The sequence below is a fragment of the Penicillium samsonianum genome (assembly GCF_028829775.1).
Source record: "Penicillium samsonianum strain IBT 33392 chromosome Unknown utg000006l_segment0_segment0, whole genome shotgun sequence".
Taxonomy (NCBI): domain Eukaryota; kingdom Fungi; phylum Ascomycota; class Eurotiomycetes; order Eurotiales; family Aspergillaceae; genus Penicillium; species Penicillium samsonianum.
In genome coordinates this window covers 1,503,280-1,522,594 of record NW_026643264.1, presented here as the reverse complement: position 1 = coordinate 1,522,594, position 19,315 = coordinate 1,503,280, and the positions used below count along the sequence as shown (strand labels likewise).

Below are 19,315 nucleotides of genomic sequence, written 5' to 3'. Positions count from 1 at the left end.
TCCGCCGACTATCTTCGGATTATCCAAGAGTTATCCGCGTGTCACCAACACCAAAAAAAATGCCAAGTCCGCCAGTTCCAAACTTCAAATCTAAATTGCGCCTTACTTTGGTATGTAAACATGCTGAGTAAAATGAACATATAGATGAACTGCGAACTAGCGAATCTATCCATACTATTTTCAGGATCAAAACTATACTATTGGTGGATCTGGATATTGAATTAAGACTTTACAGGGAAATGTACTATATTCCTTCGGCATCAAATATATATATCTGCCAAACCACCACCCATTAATTAATTTTATAAAATTACAGGCGACTACAACTCGCTCGCTATAAACCAAAACCAATTGTTTATTCAGAAAAGATTTATTAACGATTACAATACTGTTTCTTATTATTTCCCAGAAGAAGTGAAAGAAATAGGGGATGAGTACTGTTATGACCAAACATGCAAAGATTCAGATGTAAAACAGTGTTTTGTCAGCTTCATAAGTATCACCTGATGGTCCAGAATAGGATATATTAGCGGACATTATGCTAGTGCGGATAGTTTGCTGATATCCAAACTATCGTTTAGATATCCGCGGATATCTGCAACGACGATGATGATAATGATCGATTATCCGCAATCCGCAATTTGCGGATAACGATAATGGGTCATTATCGTTATCGTACGATATGCCGCAGCCTAGCTAGATATATGATAATGATGGAATAGGCAGTGATTATAGTTCTGTGGTGTATTTTTGGTTTTCGCGGACCCTTGTTCACGAAGTCGCACTAGACCAACATCCTATATTATTATTTAAAATTCGATGGTATTTAATTTCAGAGCCAGAGGATACCCCAGGCGTCTTGATTTACGATATTATTGTTATTTGATAGATTTATCTTCAATTACGGCGAAGGTATCTTTGTCAAGTTCCGGCACACCGCCTTATTTCGGCGCCTCATTTTCACGTTAGTCAGGAGTGTCATAGTCTGTAATTGTCTAGGCTCGGCTGAAGGTTTTTGGATGTCTCTAAGGACCCTCGCGGGATTGAAGGGCCGCAGTCTAGTTTTGGACGACCATCTGGAGAGAATATTCTGAAAAGTGAACGCCTGACCGCGAGCACGGCTGTACAGATACGTAAAATGCTGCTTCCCAATAGTCTTGGCCCCGCAGCATTGTAATGACTTGGCCTGTTCCAGTTACGCTGTCTTCAGTGACGAGAAGACGCCAACGTCGCAGGACTGAAATTTGTGCGATGTATGTAATGGGAGTCGACAGAGAATGGTCCCATTTAGAAGACAGAATTCCATAATCTCAAGGGATTCATGAGCGCTCAACCAACTTTAATTCCCAGCTAGTGGTTTGGTATGTATGAGGGTGCTGGGTTGAATACAGACTTAGGGTTTTAATTCCAAATTTTTGATCGGCCACCACACCTTTATGGCTGAATTAAATACTCCAAAATTTGAGGACCATAATCTCCGAGGCGTAACTTAGAATTATACAAACTTTGAGTTTGATCCTCGTACGAAAAGTAATTCCAGTCTACTAGACTGCGCCCACCTTCATGGGATAGTGGTGGAATTTCCCCCAAATTAAACTGGACGACAGCTGGGACTTCTAATTACCCCTGAATTTCATCTTAGCCCCGTATTCATCTATTTAGATCTTGGACTGATCAATTTGTTACAGTAGTGCCCAATATCGCCTTCCATGTCGGAAACATAAAGATGCTCTTTCAAACCCTAATCACATGACACTGCAAACCTGACACGTTTTGCCCATACCTGTAATAATACCAGCTCCTGGAATCTAAGCAACGGTATCGACTTCGCTCTTCTGTATCTCGCAGCTGCTTCATTGCAGAGAGCTTTGTCTTCCCTGGGTCAATTTGGTGTCAAGGTGATAGGGCGATAGGCAAGAATGGTTGAGATATTCATTTTTATTAATTGCCATTAATATATATGTACTGGGCTGCGTAGGTCGCTATAGGTCCTGATCCATCTGGTCGACCTCAAGTAGAAGCTGCACCACCTTCGTATAACCACATTCTGTGGCCGCGGATAGAGGAGTCCAGCCCTCACGGTCTTTTGAGTTGATATCCACCTTCCTAGTCCTAAGAAATAGTTGGACCAGCTTCTCATACCCATTTGCTGCGGCCCAAAATAACGGAGTTCGACCTTGCGAATCCTTCAAATCCACATTCACCCCTTCAGTCTCGAGTAACAACTGCACCACTGCCTCATGACTGCATCGCGCGGCCCAGGATAATGGAGTTCTGGCCTCATCGTCCTTTGACTCCACGTCCACCTCTCCAGTTTCAAGGAGCAATTGCATTACCGCCTCCTGACCAGTTCTCGCGGCCCAAGAAAACGGTGTCTGACCCTCACAGTCCCTTGAATTCACGTCCACCTTCTCAGTTTTGAGTAACAACTGCACCACTACCTCATGACCGCGTCGCGCGGCCCAGGATAATGGCGTTCTGTCCTCATCGTCCTTTGACTCCACGTCCACCTGTTCAGTCTCAAGGAGTAACCCCACGACCGCCTCACACCCATTTTCTGCAGCCCAGGACAGCGGCGTCCGACCCACAGAGTCCTTCGAGTTCACGTCCACCTTCTCAGTTTTGAGTAACAACTGCACCACTGCCTCATGACCGCGTCGCGCGGCCCAGGATAATGGCGTCCATCCCGTGAAGTCCTTTAGCTCCACGTCCACCTCTTCAGTCTCAAGGAGTAATCCCACGACCGCCTCACGGCCATTTTCTGCAGCCCAGAACAGCGGCGTCCGACCCGCACAGTCCTTTGAGTTCACATCCACCTTCCCATTCTCAAGAAATATCTGCACCACTTTCACATGGCCACTCCATGAGGCCCAGAATAATGGTGTTTGACCATGCGCATCCTTCACGTCCACGTCCACCCCTTCAGTCTCGAGTAATAATTTTACCACACTAGCATGACCATTCAGAGACGCCAGGAATAATGGCGTCCAACCATTAACGTCCGTTGACTGCACGTCCACCTGTCCAGCCTCAAGGAGTAATCTCACTACCACCTCATAGCCATTCTCTGTGGCCCAGAATATTGGTTCCTCGCCACTATAATCCGTCAATCTGATTTCCGCCTTTTCTTGTATTGACCTTCGAGCTGTACCCTCATTTCCGCGTATGGCAGCCCATACCAGTGCCGAGCTTGAATTTTGAGAGTTCAGGCGATAGAGATGTTGAATAAGTTCCATGTAGAGTCGTTTGCTAGTTTGACATAATGTGTATAGGTCTCTTTCTGCTTCTAGGAATGAGCCTATCATTTGGATTAATTCCGAGGGCAGGCGGAGGAGAGACATGGTACGCCAACTATAAAATAGGTAAGTCAGGCTGAGCGGAAAATGAACTCAAATCGTTGTGAACAAAGTGAGGATTGGGTTTGTGGTAGGCGCTGGTACCTTGGACAAATTTGAGATGATGCGACCGGAAAGGTGGACAGTAGATAAAGAAGTGACTAACGTATTTCACCAGCGAGTGGGCCACCGAAAAACAAATAGTAAATGCGATATTATACCGTTTCGCCGCGTGACGGCTTCTGAGATACGGAGTACCATATACGGCTTAGCGCCGCATGTGATTAGGGTTTGAGAAAGCTCCTCTGTGTTGTCCACCATGGAAGGCGAAACTGGTCGCTACTGTAAGAGCCACGACATCTAGGCAGGCAATCAAACAAACTTGGTATTCAGTTGGTAGCTATATCCCCCTGTCATCCGCCATTTAGATATTATTTTCAGCACCGGTCAGGAACTGGCTTCCTGTTGTGATATGAGGCTGGTGCAGATCAGGAACCAAACCGCATCATCGGAATTAATCCCGACTTATCTATGCGAAGAATCAAGTTGATTGGAAATCAACTTGATCTTCTCGTTGTATATATAGACTCATGTTTCCCTCTGAAATAATAATCAATTAATACCTCTGAACTACAACACTTCCGGCCAAAATTGGCGGTGGACAAATCAACGATATGTTAGCCCCACAGGAATCGGAAATGGCCAAGAATGAGTTGATGCTCGACGCTTCTCATCACAAATAGTCACCTATTTTCGAACTCATCACAAAACCCCAGATGACCTGTCACTTTCAGGGGTGAGTCACCACACGTGTAACGAATCAAGACCGATTAGTATCCTGAAAAAAGCAATTACGAAATTTGTCCGAAGGTTGATACATTACCGCGATCCGTTATAACACATTAAGTTGTGGGCATTTCACAAGAGCTGGAGACACAGGGGTTATTAAGATAGTCGCATGTGAAATGGCCGAGTAATCTGGGAGAGGAAAGGCAAGTGCAAGTTAGCATTGCCGATACTTGATTATTCAGGAACCTGCCACAGCGTATTGTGCTGAATAAAGTTGACTGTGCCGAACAAAGTGAATATGTATTTTTGGCCAGGCAGCTTTGACTGGTCGTACTTTTGTCCACGGAAAGAGAAAACCGAATTTCTCGTCTTTCGAGGAGCAGAACCTTGAACCTCCCTAGGAAGAGCCAAACTTCGGTACTTGACCTGGGTGTTAGCTAGTGACAAGAAGCAAAGTGTTCCTCTAATTCGAATAGCATGTTGGGGCAGGCTCAACAACCCTCAATGGTGATGTCAGAAGCAATGCAGTTCCAGTCGCCTACGGCAGAGGCCCAAGGACACAGGCCAGAAGCAGAAGGTGGTATTGAAACTCAATTGACATGTTAAGGCAGATTCGCTGACCTGCTATTGGCACAATGTTTAACCACTATTATCAAAACCTCACCTTTCAATCTATCTGAGTCGTTACGATCCGCCTGAGAATTCCGAAGCTGAGATAAGGAAAATGCGGGAGGTACTTACGCTCGCTGGGAATAATTATGACGAACGCTTTCCAGCAAGTGAACTCGTTTCAGAGAGCTTGATCCGGAACTATGTCCCATATCTCCGGTCTCAATACACACCAGTACCAGAAGTCGGTGGCTTATACGGTTGCTAGAAAGCTTTCGTCATAATTATTCCCAGCGAGCGTAAGTATCTCCCGCATTCTCCTTATCTCAGCTTCGGAATTCTCAGGCGGATCGTAACGACTCAAGATAGATCGAAAGGTGAGGTTTTGATAAAAGTGGTTAAACATTGTGCCAATAGCAGGTCAGCGAATCTGCCTTAACATGTCAATTGGGTTTCAATACCACCTTCTGCTTCTGGCCTGTGTCCTTGGGCTTCTGCCGTAGGCGACTGAACCTGCATTGCTTCTGAAATGGTAGATATATAATTAAGATGGTTCAGATGATTTTTAGATGAGTAGAGACGGCACCTGAGATATTGCTCTCGGGCTTATAGCCTGTTCTTGTTCAGAGGTCTCTCCTATAACGAAGTTCCCAGTAATTCAATTGAAAGTATAATTCAGACCTTCAGATCAGCTACATGAAACTCATACCTGTAGAGGCCACGGGCTGTAGATGGAAACCCTTGGATTGCCTATAGTATCGAAAATTTCGCTCGATAATCCGGAGATTGGTTTACTACGCCCCGTTCTCGAAAAGCAGTTAGTGTCAGGGTGAGGAATTGGTGTACTGGCTAGTACTGAACATGTCCAATAGAATCAGATGATTGATTGTAGGTCTCAAGATCGGTTGAACGATCTCAGGGGTCTATACAAATAAGCTTCGGCGTGTTACAACACCGTACTTCCGAATGTGCCCGGAATACCGTACAAATACTAGGGGGAATTGGGTGAACGATGAATAAGCCTGTCCCAAAGGGTCCTAGTGGTATTTGACCACTCCCTCAGTTCGTCAGTTAGTGTTCAACCAACAACTTATGTATACTATGCCCAGTGTATCACTTTTGAATTGGCGAACATGACCACTCTACCTCAATTTAATACTCCCCCTCAACTCACCTCTCTCCCACAACTCACCACTCTCGTTCTTTTCAAAACTCTCATTCAAGTTACCGTTCTCCCTCGATTATAGTACATAATCTCCACACCGGGCTTCTATTTCTCATACTCAACTGTCCGTTGCATTGTGGTTTGTCTTAGTGTTCGAGTCATATTATTGCCACTCTGGCAACATTACAATATGACACAGTCTGATAGTATGTTATTACCAGCCAAATCAGCGCTTGAGAGGGCCTGTAAGGGCGATTCCTTACAGTATCAGCAATCAACCGGTCCGAAACACGACAAGCTGACTAGATATATCCAGAGTGGTAAGTGAGTGAGCTTAATAAACCAATCTAAATACTAACCTTCTTAGCCACTATCGATGAATCTGCTCGGATATTCTGGAGAAATCATGAGAAAGAGTTCCCTATTTTTGCAAGGATTACCCGTGATATCATGTCAATTCCAGCGACTGGTGCCGGGGTTGGGCGTCTTTTTAACTCTGCCCGGGACGTTTGCCACTATCGCCGGGGGTCGTTAAACCCAGAGACTATTCGCGATATCACGCTGTATATGTGTACAACAAGATTCGATACCAAGGAGGAGCAGCGAGTGATTCTCCAAGAGTATCCTTCAGAGGAAGAGATCACAGCTTCGTCTGAAGAACTTGATATCCAGACAACTTGCTCTGAGGCCATTAGTGATACCGAGGAAGGCGTCGAGATGCATCTTGATACACCCGCTACAATATTAACCACACAGGTAACCCAGGACGCACCGCCACTCTCAGCGGTCGCCGCTAGAAAGCGGCCGGCGGTCTCTTCTGACGATGAGGAAGACTCTGATACCAATGAATTTGCGCATCCAGATGATAACTCGGCTTTACCCTTACCTGATACGCAGCATCGTGTATCAGGAGAAGAAGTCGAGACTACAAGATGGGTATATAGTTTGATAGTTTGACACTTGACTGTTAAGAACCATGACTGATCACTGTACTATAGATGCAATGTAAACAATTGACAATTAAAACCCCCTTTCGAAGATAAACCACCCAGGACATGCGCTGATGAGTAGACATATAGTATCCTTCTGCAAGGCCATACAGTAATGAAGTCTTGGCTTACAATTACAAGAGAATACAGCCTGTTTCTACATGATTTATGCAATTGACCTATAGTCACGTTTTTTACCTGTCTGTCATGTTTGTGGAACCTGAGGTTCACCCGCGGGTAACCTGATGAGGTTCGGTCCTCGGATGGAACCGCCCTCAGGTTCCAAATCCTGGAACCTGACCCGCCCAAATGGAGGTTCAGGTTAGGTTCGTGAGGTTCGACCGCGGTTCCCAGCCAGGTCTAATGGCAGGTGTTGTAACAAGTCCACCTTCCCTCTTATTTTTAGCTTACAGGACTCGGGTGCAGTTATTGGTTACTCATATTTTTCAAAAGACGTTGAGTCGGTTGAAAGGGTGTGGCTGATGGCCACCAATGCGGTATTTCTCCGGGGAGCTATAGTTGGGCTCAGGTCCGACAAGAATGCTCCAATCCCTGACTAGGCATTCGAAAATATGATAAGGAAGCATAGCAAGTAAATGCTTGATGTGCAAGTCTAAGGGGTATGATTCCGTGACCAACCGCCCATTATCCGGACAAGAGATGCTATAAGAGTTGATCCATCGCGAGGGTTGCGTCTGTGTCCATCCAACGGAGAAACATCGGTTTTATATGGCATGGAGGGCTCATACGGCCACGCGTAAATCTTCATTTGAAGGAGACCCATCTCGGACGTGATTGGATACTGATCGTTACTGCGAGACTAAGTCTGAAATAAAGCGTTTGATAGGCTACTAAGCTTTTGCTAGTCGATGTCAAGGTAAACCTCAAATCAAGAGTTCTATTGGCCGCGAAATTCGTTGCTATCTACCACTTAAAGAGCTATAAGACTGGGGCTCGTCACGGAACACGGCGTATAGTTGTTAAAATATTATCAAGGAACAACGTAGATTCTGTCAATATCACGTTGCTGAGCATGGCTGTAGGTCCTAACGTGTGACATTAGCGGAACCATTCTTGACCATAAACGTCAAAAGGCCTCACAATACTCCTATAGGAAGATATTACTCCACAGAGATCCATAACGACACAAAGTCGAGAGCATGATAAAATCTCTATTGGAATTTCTCAAATGGTTCAACAAGCTCCGGAAATGATTGTTTATCTCTCAAAATAAATGCCCTTTCCTTAAGATGATATTTCTGTTCTAGGTGATTCCATTCATTTTCTCCCACGAGTTCACTTACCTTGTTCAGATGTCTCCGGGCAGTCTCAACGTCCGATTGACTCATATTATCATATTTAGTCAATGTTTTGCTGAACCAATACCATTTCATAGTTCGTTTCCGTCCATCGTTGTATTCGAAGAGAATGGAAAAGGACCCGATATTCTCGCTTGGGGAGAAGAAGAACCCAGCGTAATCGATGAATCTTTTGGTATCAAGGAACCTGTTTGTGTGAGAAAAAATGGGATCTTCCGTCAATTCCTAGCAGTATCTGATTAGTACATTTGTGGCAGGGTGATAGGAATAAAAGCCTTACTACTTTTTTGCAGTTTCCGGGAATTAAGCCTTACCATATTGCGTGTTTGGTGGTGTTTTTTTTGTGTGGTGATATACCCCGGTCGCCCAGGGTCGGCACCCCATAACAATAATTCCTGTTCTTGGATCCTTGTAAACATCTTTTTAAATACTTGGAATGGGTTTAAATCATCTTGACCATGAAATGGAGGATGTAAGAAAACATACTGGAATCCGAACTCCGTTCGAGTCCGGAGTCCGTCCGGTACCCGATCACGTGATCAAATTTCTAAACCTGCCAAGCCCCCAGCCTCCCCTTTTCCCATTCTCTCTGGGCATTTCCTCTTCACCTTCTCCCTCCAACATCATCATCCTGTAAATGAAGTATTGCTCTTTGCCGTTCGCGTCGCCAGTCCTACCATCATCTGACTCTCTGATTTCACTTGTTGACTTCGGAGAGGGCATGTACTCGTTGCAAGGCCGCAAAAGCTTTACCACTTTACTCTCACCTTGTTAGCATTATTCATCCAACATTTTACGCGAGTCAGGGCTGCTCAACTCTATTTTAAAGCCAGGGTGGGAGGGTTACTCAATTCATTGAGGGTTCTGCTTTTTAATCCAGCGAATGTTACAACAACACAATGACCACCACATCACGAAACCCGCACTGCGTCTTGAAGAATAAGGCTGTCCTTGTTTCTATACCCGATTCCGAATTTTCTTGTCGTACTCGCCTTTTTATTGCCCATGATAAAACTGCCAACGAAGGATCCATCTCGATTCGGTTTACGGCACAGCTCGCTAACCTGACAGGCAGATCACAGGTGCTGACGTTTATTATCCCTCCAGAAATAGTCGAAAATTGTGAATTTGTCTCGGCAAGTGACGACGGCCTCTGTCCATACCGTTTGCTTCCCAAGCTCCCGGCGCCTGAGAACAAACCTTCGGACGTCTCAACACTGCGTCTGATACTCAATCATACCGGCATTGTTCTTCGTCCGTCCGGGATGGAGACTCTAAGCCCAGCCGATCCTACAGACTTGGATTTTGCTGCATTTGCAAAAATCTGTCAATCCACATGTCTACTTCTACACATTTCCCAGCGACAATTTGGGGACGAAGAACGTGGGCAGCTAAAAACTTTCTTGGGTGCCCTACGAAAAAGAAGTCTTCGGGAAAAGCTTTTCGGCACCAAACGCCAACGCATGGTCCGGACAACTTGGCGTGTTTTTAGTCCGCCCGATCCACCCTCATATTGTGATACGCTCGTGTCCAAGCAGCAGGTGGATCCACCCCGATATGAGCAATCCGTGCCTAAACAGGTGATTGGAAAACGGGGCAGAGGTATGTTCTTATCGCCTTCTTTAGTTTGTTACACAGTGGCTCATGAATAGTATCTAGACCCATGGTCCCCTGATGAAAGACAAAGAAAACTGCTCCTTACATCCCCTCCGCCAGGCTCTCCCTCTCCCACTCCCACCGAAGTCAATACACCGAGTGTTCTCTCCCTGTCACCGGCCTCAATCCGCCCAACCAACTTTACGCATGCGTCCTCTCCCGACTCCTTAGATCATAACGGACTTACGCGTCTTGCATGTGAGCTTCGCGGGTTTTCCGATGGCCAGATCCGCGAACTCATTATCAGGTCAGGACGGCAACATCTGCTGGCCATGTCAGAATACACTGACCTGCCATCCGAGTTCGACATAATCAAACAGTATGTCGATAAGATGATTGAGCGCCACCTCAAATTACATGTTGTCGACATCGACAAGATTGTCGATCGTGCCATGAGCGACTTTGGTCATCACGAAGTCGATATTCTTGAACAGGTCCAGGCTGGTAACTCCGAGGTAAACAATACGGCCAGTGAATGTATAGAGGAAATGGACAAACAAGCGCAAAAGCACGTGAGTGATATGAAAGAACAAGCGCAACAGCATGAGCTTGATATGGAAGAACAAGCGGAACAGCGTTTGTGTGATATAGAAATAGCAGAACAGCGCTTGCGTGATATGGAAAAAAAAGCGGAACAGCGCTTGCGTGATATCGAGAAGCAGGGATTCGAGCTTGAGAACGAATTCGCAAAGCTCAAGCGCTGGCTCAATGTTTCTGTCCAGTCCCTACTTGATAGCCAGTCAAGCCCTGGCCAGCGGGGCACTAAGGCTAGACGCATTTCCATTTAGATTTGGTATTATATCTCCTAGGATTGTCGTCGTGCACTTGAGTTCTTTCTTTATTAGTCCGCTAGAAAGGCAGGTGCCGAACGTACTCCTAAGCGAGCAGGCCACCCCAGAACTTGACATCTATGCCATGGGGGTGTGCCATACTACCACGATGGGCGTTCCTGTCTAAGGGGTACATGTCGGAGCGTCCAGACTATCAAGAATTCTTAGCGCCAGGAAGATCAGTAGGCCACCCCAACCAAATATATTAATTTCAAATGCATATACCTCAACCAAAACTCCATTAAATTAAATACACTAAATTCATCTATCTAGCTGGGCATCTATTGATCTTATGCCCTATTTCTCCACAACCACTGCACTTTGGTGGCGCCCGTGTACGTGGTTGTAAAGCCGGCGAAGGGCTTCTTCGTGGAGGGGAGGGAGGTGCTTCATCTGCTTCCACCGGCTCAGTAATCAATTGAGAAGCTTCTTGAACTGTGAGCCCTGCTTCAGCTGGTATCTGCTGTCGGGATCGAGTACGCTTTTGCTTCTGCTTCTCGTTGGCGGCGCGTAATTCCTTGTTTTCTTTCGCGAGTAAGATAGCACCTTGCATTGTAAGACGGAAGCCTTTTACAAGCTGGTTTAATGCACGATCTGACGGGCTAGGTGGACTTCGAGATCTTGTACGAAGTAAAGCTTTAATTGATGAAGTCTGCCGACGTAGTTCTTTCTCTGTAGCTGGCGTTTTTGGTGTAAAATTTCGACTTGATTCACTACCCCGGCTAGGAGGGGGGTAGGCGTTCGAAGCCGGATATTAAGCCTTGAAATCACTTGATCTGGTGCAAATGGCACTAAACCGGTAGCTCGGAAGCTGCTTTTAATTGTCTTCGGTTTAAAAGCTTCAATTCGTGCCTTTGGGTATGCTTTAAGAAAGTCAAGTTTCTCAATATGGTTGATCCTATCCCGCATCTTCGTTTCAACCTCCTAACTATAAGACCGTTTTAAGACCGCAAAACAGCCGACATCGAGAGGTTATAAAAGATGGGATAAATGAGCAGGCATACAAATTAGTATCACCTTATTTTGCTCGCAAATTTGATCAAATTTCGGCGTTAAATGACTTCTATGTCCGTCAAGTATTAAAAGCCGATACCCCCCCCTTCGTACGTGAAGAAGTAGTAGGAATAAAGAGCTTTTCAAGCCAGCGAAGTCCAATTTCATCTGAAGTCCAACCATTAGGACTCACTTCAAAACGCCAATCGTTAGGAAGGCCGGTAAACCAGGATTTAAGGAAGACCTTTCCTTTAAAAATCACACACGGAGGAAGCACCCAGCCAGAAGCATTCGTATATTCAATCACCGTCACCCACTCTCGATTTCTAGGTTGTTTAAGTGCTCTCCGCCCAGAGTATTCACTCCTCGTAATAACCCTCGTAGTTATCGTAAATCCCAAAGCAAAACCAGTGTCGTCAAAGTTATAAACGTCATCAGGGTCGATTCCAAATTGAAGGATCGTTTTTTAAACCAAATCAAACCACTCCCTAATGATTTTCGGGTCTTCACATTTCGCGCGCTCGTAGTTATACCGTTTCGAGAATCGGGAGGAGAGGAGAGGGTGCCTTTTAACAAAATTCGTCACCTAGTTTTCGCCGACCGAAGTAACTGGGGTGGTTCCACGCTATGCGAGAAGAAGATCTGCCATTTCTCGAACCATAGAGGGCCGGGGGGCTGATCCACGAGAATCCATAGAGAGTATCCATTTTTGAAGTGATTCCTCTTCAGTTGTAGTCAATTTATGTGAATTGGCGCGAGAAATCGCGCGGTGTTGCATTCCATTAATTCGGTTGCGGAGAGTTGTACGCGGGACGTTAAAGGTACGCGCAGCAAGAGAAATAGAGCTGATATCTCCATTTTTAAAAGCCTGGATAGCTAACAAAAGCCTACCCTCTTGCTCTATTGAATTTCTAGAGGATTGAGAGCGAATTGGTGGCATGGTGGGTGGTTGAAGAAGCAGGGTTTAAATTAACTGACGCGTTTTGGTTGGGGTGGCCACTCGCTTGTGAAATACGTTAGTTAAGCAATCTGTTGTGTCCCTAGTAAAAAGGTGTTGTGTCCTTAGCAATTCCCTGTTAACGTAATTCACATGCGAGCCGCCCACCCCATCCAAAACGCGTCCAGGAATTAGCACTTAGTCAATTCAACCACCCACCATGCCACCAATTCGCTCCCAAAGCTCTAAAAAATCCACAGAGCAAGAGGGTAGGATCTTACTAGCTATCCAGGCTTTTAAGAATCAAGAAATCTCTTCGATTCGTGAACTAGCACGCATTTTTAATATACCGCGTACAACTTTACGCGACCGCCTCTCCGGCCATACTCAACGAAGTACTACACGCGCCAATTCACATAAATTGACTACAACTGAAGAGGAATCACTTCAAAAATGGATACTCTCTATGGATTCTCGTGGATCAGCCCCCCGGCCCTCTATGGTTCGAGAAATGGCAGATCTTCTTCTCGCATAGCGTGGAACCACCCCAGTTACTTCGGTCGGCGAAAACTAGGTGACGAATTTTGTTAAAAGGCACCCTCTCCTCTCCTCCCGATTCTCGAAACGGTATAACTACGAGCGCGCGAAATGTGAAGACCCGAAAATCATTAGGGAGTGGTTTGATTTGGTTTAAAAAACGATCCTTCAATTTGGAATCGACCCTGATGACGTTTATAACTTTGACGACACTGGTTTTGCTTTGGGATTTACGATAACTACGAGGGTTATTACGAGGAGTGAATACTCTGGGCGGAGAGCACTTAAACAACCTAGAAATCGAGAGTGGGTGACGGTGATTGAATATACGAATGCTTCTGGCTGGGTGCTTCCTCCGTGTGTGATTTTTAAAGGAAAGGTCTTCCTTAAATCCTGGTTTACCGGCCTTCCTAACGATTGGCGTTTTGAAGTGAGTCCTAATGGTTGGACTTCAGATGAAATTGGACTTCGCTGGCTTGAAAAGCTCTTTATTCCTACTACTTCTTCACGTACGAAGGGGGGTATCGGCTTTTAATACTTGACGGACATAGAAGTCATTTAACGCCGAAATTTGATCAAATTTGCGAGCAAAATAAGGTGATACTAATTTGTATGCCTGCTCATTTATCCCATCTTTTATAACCTCTCGATGTCGGCTGTTTTGCGGTCTTAAAACGGTCTTATAGTTAGGAGGTTGAAACGAAGATGCGGGATAGGATCAACCATATTGAGAAACTTGACTTTCTTAAAGCATACCCAAAGGCACGAATTGAAGCTTTTAAACCGAAGACAATTAAAAGCAGCTTCCGAGCTACCGGTTTAGTGCCATTTGCACCAGATCAAGTGATTTCAAGGCTTAATATCCGGCTTCGAACGCCTACCCCCCCTCCTAGCCGGGGTAGTGAATCAAGTCGAAATTTTACACCAAAAACGCCAGCTACAGAGAAAGAACTACGTCGGCAGACTTCATCAATTAAAGCTTTACTTCGTACAAGATCTCGAAGTCCACCTAGCCCGTCAGATCGTGCATTAAACCAGCTTGTAAAAGGCTTCCGTCTTACAATGCAAGGTGCTATCTTACTCGCGAAAGAAAACAAGGAATTACGCGCCGCCAACGAGAAGCAGAAGCAAAAGCGTACTCGATCCCGACAGCAGATACCAGCTGAAGCAGGGCTCACAGTTCAAGAAGCTTCTCAATTGATTACTGAGCCGGTGGAAGCAGATGAAGCACCTCCCTCCCCTCCACGAAGAAGCCCTTCGCCGGCTTTACAACCACGTACACGGGCGCCACCAAAGTGCAGTGGTTGTGGAGAAATAGGGCATAAGATCAATAGATGCCCAGCTAGATAGATGAATTTAGTGTATTTAATTTAATGGAGTTTTGGTTGAGGTATATGCATTTGAAATTAATATATTTGGTTGGGGTGGCCACTCGCTTGTAGTGGCCACTCGCTTGTGAAATACGTTACTCTAACGAAGTATTATATAATCTGGCGAATTCCATCCATTGCTGCAGCAACAGTATGCATCTAGTTAACTATGAATTTGATACTTGGTTTATACTTCAACAGAAAGATGCACCTAGTTTAATCTAGATAATATATATATCTCTTCATGCTGATACTCAGTACGCTATAATAGTATGAATTCATGGTCAAATTGGATCTTTTTTGGGTGATTTTGTATGAAATCTGGCATCATGATGTTGAATTCAGTATAATATCTACTCAATTCCTACAATATTGTACTTCTGATGGTGATAATATAATAATACTGAGTATACAGGCTGGAACTTGCGTAAAATACAGCTATTAATCAGGTACTTTATGCATGCCAAGACTGTATTTGTGCGTAGAAATGGGCTTTGATGGGGGCCTTATGGGCCCCCATTAATGGGCTGTGGGTTGGGTTGGGCTTTGAATATTGGGCCCATAGCCCACTGTGGGTTGGGCTTTGGGCCGGGGGTATGGGCCCATTTGTGGGCTATGCAGAGGTCTACCCCAACCGCCCACAAAAGATACTCTACCGAGTTCTCTAAGCCTCATTCCAGCGCCTCCCGTTTGTCATCTTTGCATTTGCGTAAAAAACTAAAAAAATCTAGTCATTTATACAGGTAAGGCTCTACATCAGGTCGATGATTGGTTTCTGTCAACAAAAGAGGGTCGCAATTTTACTAGTGCGCCCGGAATATTCAGCACCCCCATCTGCCTGATGATCCAAGGCTCTCAACGACCTAAGCTCATCCCCTATTTATTCTGCACTTTCTATAGTATATAAAAATCACACTCTCAAGTACTCAATTGGCTATGCCCGTACTAGTCCGTACTGTAACGACCACGTTCCGACACAACAGTCTACTCACGACAGCGATGGTCAGGTGACTGGGGCCTTAGTAACAAGGCTGTGCGCAAATCTCCCTCCCCTTCCCAAACTCCCCACCCAACACCAAGCTCAAGCTCTCGACGGGCGGTCTTCGTTGGCCTGGTGCCTCAAACTACCCTTCATCGAATATCAGTCATATGTCAACTCCATTAAGTGTTAAAACAAATCGCAATCAATCAACATGCACTTTCTTTCTCTTCCAACAGAGATCTTGGAATTTATCACCATAGCACTTGACTACGCGAGTGAGGTAAATTCACTCTCTCAAACATGCCAACGACTCTATGGTGTTGCCAACCACCGACTTTACGTCGATTTTGCAGAATGCTCCCCTCGTGGTCTAGACCGCGTTGTGCAGAATGATAATGCGGATGCACTATACAGGCTCCTAGTCAACGGAGTCAGTTTCGATCAATATTTCCGCACGACTGGGCATCCAACGCCTCTTCGATTGACAGTCGAGAAAGATCTTTCAAACGTGGCTAAGCTTTTGGTGGTATACTTGGAGGTCTTGCTGGGAAATGGTAAGAGTGAATACCGTTTTCTCCCAGGCAACCCGAGCTACCGGGAATATGAAGATGACCTTGAATGGACGTTACACCTTACTGCAGCAAAAGGTAGTCTAGGTGTTTTGAAAGCCATTGCATCTTCTCTTGTCGTAAAATGGTGGCAAAATGCTTCTGCTCTAGCGTATGCCGTTCGATGGGGACAATTGGCATCCGCTCGCTACTTGATCGAGGAGGCTGGGGTGAACGTCAATACAAAAGTTATTGTTCATGGATTCTTTGACTCAGTTCTCGCAGAATCGGCCTATCAAGGAGATCTGGAGATGGCGAAGCTTCTCGTGGAAGCTGGTGCTGATCTCAAACGTCCCGAGTTCGACAACATTATGAAGTCTCCTCTTTACATTGCTGCTGCTCGTAATCATGATACTGTAGTGCAGTATCTGACGGAGAAAGGCATGTGCTTTTCCCCTGTGCAGCCTTATGACATTCATGACCTTGAGGAATACGCTAGCTTGCCAAACTATACGATCTCGAGAATTGTGGGTGGAGATGCCATTCGTGCATTGATGGCTAGCCCTTCATATAACTGGCAGGCAAGAGGATCTCTTTTGTCCGTGGCTGCAGCTTGTGGTGACAAGTCCCTCTACGAAGAAATTTTGAGTCGGCGAGATCCTTATCATAATCAGCAGCATCTCGTTACAGATTTCGGCGTTGCCGTGTTTCACAGGCATACAAATTTTGTGCGATACTTGGTTGCCGAAATTACAAAGCTAGGAGAGATACGTTTTGGCAAAAGTCATGGTCCAAATTGATCTCCTATACAACCCGCTACGAGAATGTTTCAGCTTTTGATATTTTGCTCGATTACGGACCTCCAGAGAATCAAGCAGAAGCTAGCAAGGGCTGGTTGAAAAAACTGCTCTCTGAGGCTGTAGATTATCCTGAGCATACGAAAATCCTCTCGGAACATGGCTATCTGGACACGATAAAAGATATAAAAATTCTCAAGGATCTATTCACTTGTGCCTTTGCGTCTGACGACTTTTCGTTTGTATGGAGGCTCCTGGAAACCAGCGGATTCCGGCCTCTTGATACATTCTATGGCCTCGATTTTGAGTTCCAAGAAATGAGTGTACTGCGAATTGCAGCCTATTATGCGCCAGTAGGAATTTTCAAAGAATTGTTAGCTGCGGACAATCTGACATTGGACCCGTCTGATGCCATGCACCGTTCAGCAATGGTAAGTGCGGCGTTGGGAACAAACTTCGACGTCCTCGATTTTTTTCTAGAAAAAGGTTTCGAGGTAAATTCCCTATATGAGATGGACGCGCCAAACAGGGACCGCCCCGCAGAAGCCTTGATAATCCAAGTCGCTTCTGTGTATCCTGGCCCAGATAGATTTATCACGAAGGAGATTCGGGAGGGCATTACGACCACAATAGAGTATTTGCTTGACAATGGCGCTGGGATCGACACAGAAAATTCAGAAGGACGCACGGCATTATCAATTGCGTTGGAAGTTGGGAACTTTGAGCTGGCCAGGATACTCTGCAGTAGAGGTGCAGATCCATTAGTCGGTCTCCAATCTCAAAGCAATGCCAGCGGTCTTGAACGACTCATCCAACTGTTTGAGCGAAGTGAATACGATCTGAGATTTCTGGACATGTTCCAAGCTTTTTTGGAGCTTATGGCAGCCAGGGGCTATCAGAGTGATGATTTCCTCCGTCTCATGCCCAACAACGAGGGGACACTTGCTCGTCCAAGGTTAACTTCCCAGCTTGCCAACTCCCCGGCAGTCAAGGGTCCTATAGACTTGCCATACTTCGAAGATAAGATTTATGTACGGTGGTCACATTTCTTCTTGATAAAAGAGTTGCGAAAGCAGTATTGGCGATCCGTCTATCCCATCCGACAGTTGTTTGGGCGGTCGGAAAATAGGCGACTGCAAATCAGCTAAGATTCTATTCTGAAGAATTCGACAGCAATTTAAATTTCACAATCTTGATGGTAAAAAGACCGACTATTGGTGTACGCGGACTAAAGGAAGTTTTAGCGGGTGCTTTATATCCTTTCTCCTGCCATCCGCATAGGTTCCATGAGGGGAGTTTTTTTTTAAGATACAAGTAGGTTGGTAGACAGGTATTTATGTACGCACGTGATCCCAGACCCCATGATTACCTCTGTAACCGCGATATTCAACAGGCGGGTTTGTGAAATGCAAAACCCGCGGTTAGCGAGATCTAGTTCGAAGCAACATGGGGTAGCATCTATGTCACCAAAACATGCTCAAAGAATGCTTCCCACAGTAGAAGCAAAGTGTAAGTAGCATATTTCAGAGCGCCTTTGATCTTCTCTAACAATAAATTATTTATAAGTGGTGGATGGGAAACTGTTGTGATATGAGGCTGTTGCAGATCAAGAAGCTTCCAGTTCTTTCTACGTGGAAGAGATACATGATGTAAGTAGATGCCTTCACTGTGTATATATATATAGCCTCGTGTCCCCCTCTGAGAAAACAATTAATTTATATACCTCTGAACTACAACAATATTGCTTTTTCTGATACTTCTCATCGAAATAGCCATGGATGACTTTGGATTGGCGCCAGTGCTAAGAATATGTATATCCGAAAAATTACAGGTGCGGACTGGGGGTATTTTCTTGGATATCCAGGGATACGGGAGGCATGTTTAATCAATGATGGTGAAATCTACATGAGTTAGCGAGAGTACGGAGTAATCGTGCCAAGCGCCCAACACACATTCTCTGTGTTGGTGCGCCCCACTCAATGATAATTCCCACACAACGATAATTTTCCACCTTTGGCATCAATTTTGTTAGCATTTTATACCATACCACGATGTCGGAACAAATTGAAAATCTCGAAAAACAAATTTTAAGGGCTACCAATACCTTTCATCTGAATAACAACACCAATATCGCCCAGTTGGCGCGGGAATTCAGCGTTCCATACAAAAGGCTTCGCGCCCGTATTCACGGGCGCGGAAGTAAAACCACTGCTGCTAGCCTAAAAAAGACACTAAACCCAATTCAGGAGAGAGCATTGAAAACCTGGATCGATACCCTACGTATTGGCAATATGGGTATATACCCTTCTCTCATTGAAAAGGCTGCAAATTTAATTCTACGCCGGGCTGGCAGCGATCAGGTGGTGGGCCCTAACTGGGTATACCGCTATATGCAAAGACTACCCCCTGAGATACCCTAAATCAACACAAATATGGCTGAAAAAGTGAGGCTTGATAGC

General features: G+C 45.3%; 3 protein-coding genes across 3 annotated transcripts; 2 read left to right on the top strand and 1 right to left on the bottom strand.

Moving 5' to 3' along the window:
- Window positions 1-1,982: 1,982 nt before the first annotated feature.
- Window positions 1,983-3,236, bottom strand: N7471_010632 (ankyrin repeat domain-containing protein; the record flags this gene model as incomplete). Its single annotated transcript, XM_057283351.1, has 1 exon — window positions 1,983-3,236. The coding sequence occupies one exon, from the start codon at window positions 3,234-3,236 to the stop codon at window positions 1,983-1,985; it is 1,254 nt and encodes a 417-aa protein (XP_057132330.1).
- Window positions 3,237-9,105: 5,869 nt separating this feature from the next.
- On the top strand, window positions 9,106-10,650 carry N7471_010631 (uncharacterized protein; the record flags this gene model as incomplete). Its single annotated transcript, XM_057283350.1, has 2 exons — window positions 9,106-9,808; window positions 9,866-10,650. The coding sequence occupies 2 exons, from the start codon at window positions 9,106-9,108 to the stop codon at window positions 10,648-10,650; spliced, it is 1,488 nt and encodes a 495-aa protein (XP_057132329.1).
- A 5,072-nt stretch (window positions 10,651-15,722) lies between these two features.
- N7471_010630 (ankyrin) lies at window positions 15,723-18,004 on the top strand (the record flags this gene model as incomplete). Its single annotated transcript, XM_057283349.1, has 2 exons — window positions 15,723-16,787; window positions 16,844-18,004. 2 exons carry the CDS (start codon window positions 15,723-15,725, stop codon window positions 18,002-18,004), a joined length of 2,226 nt encoding a protein of 741 aa, XP_057132328.1.
- Window positions 18,005-19,315: the final 1,311 nt, after the last annotated feature.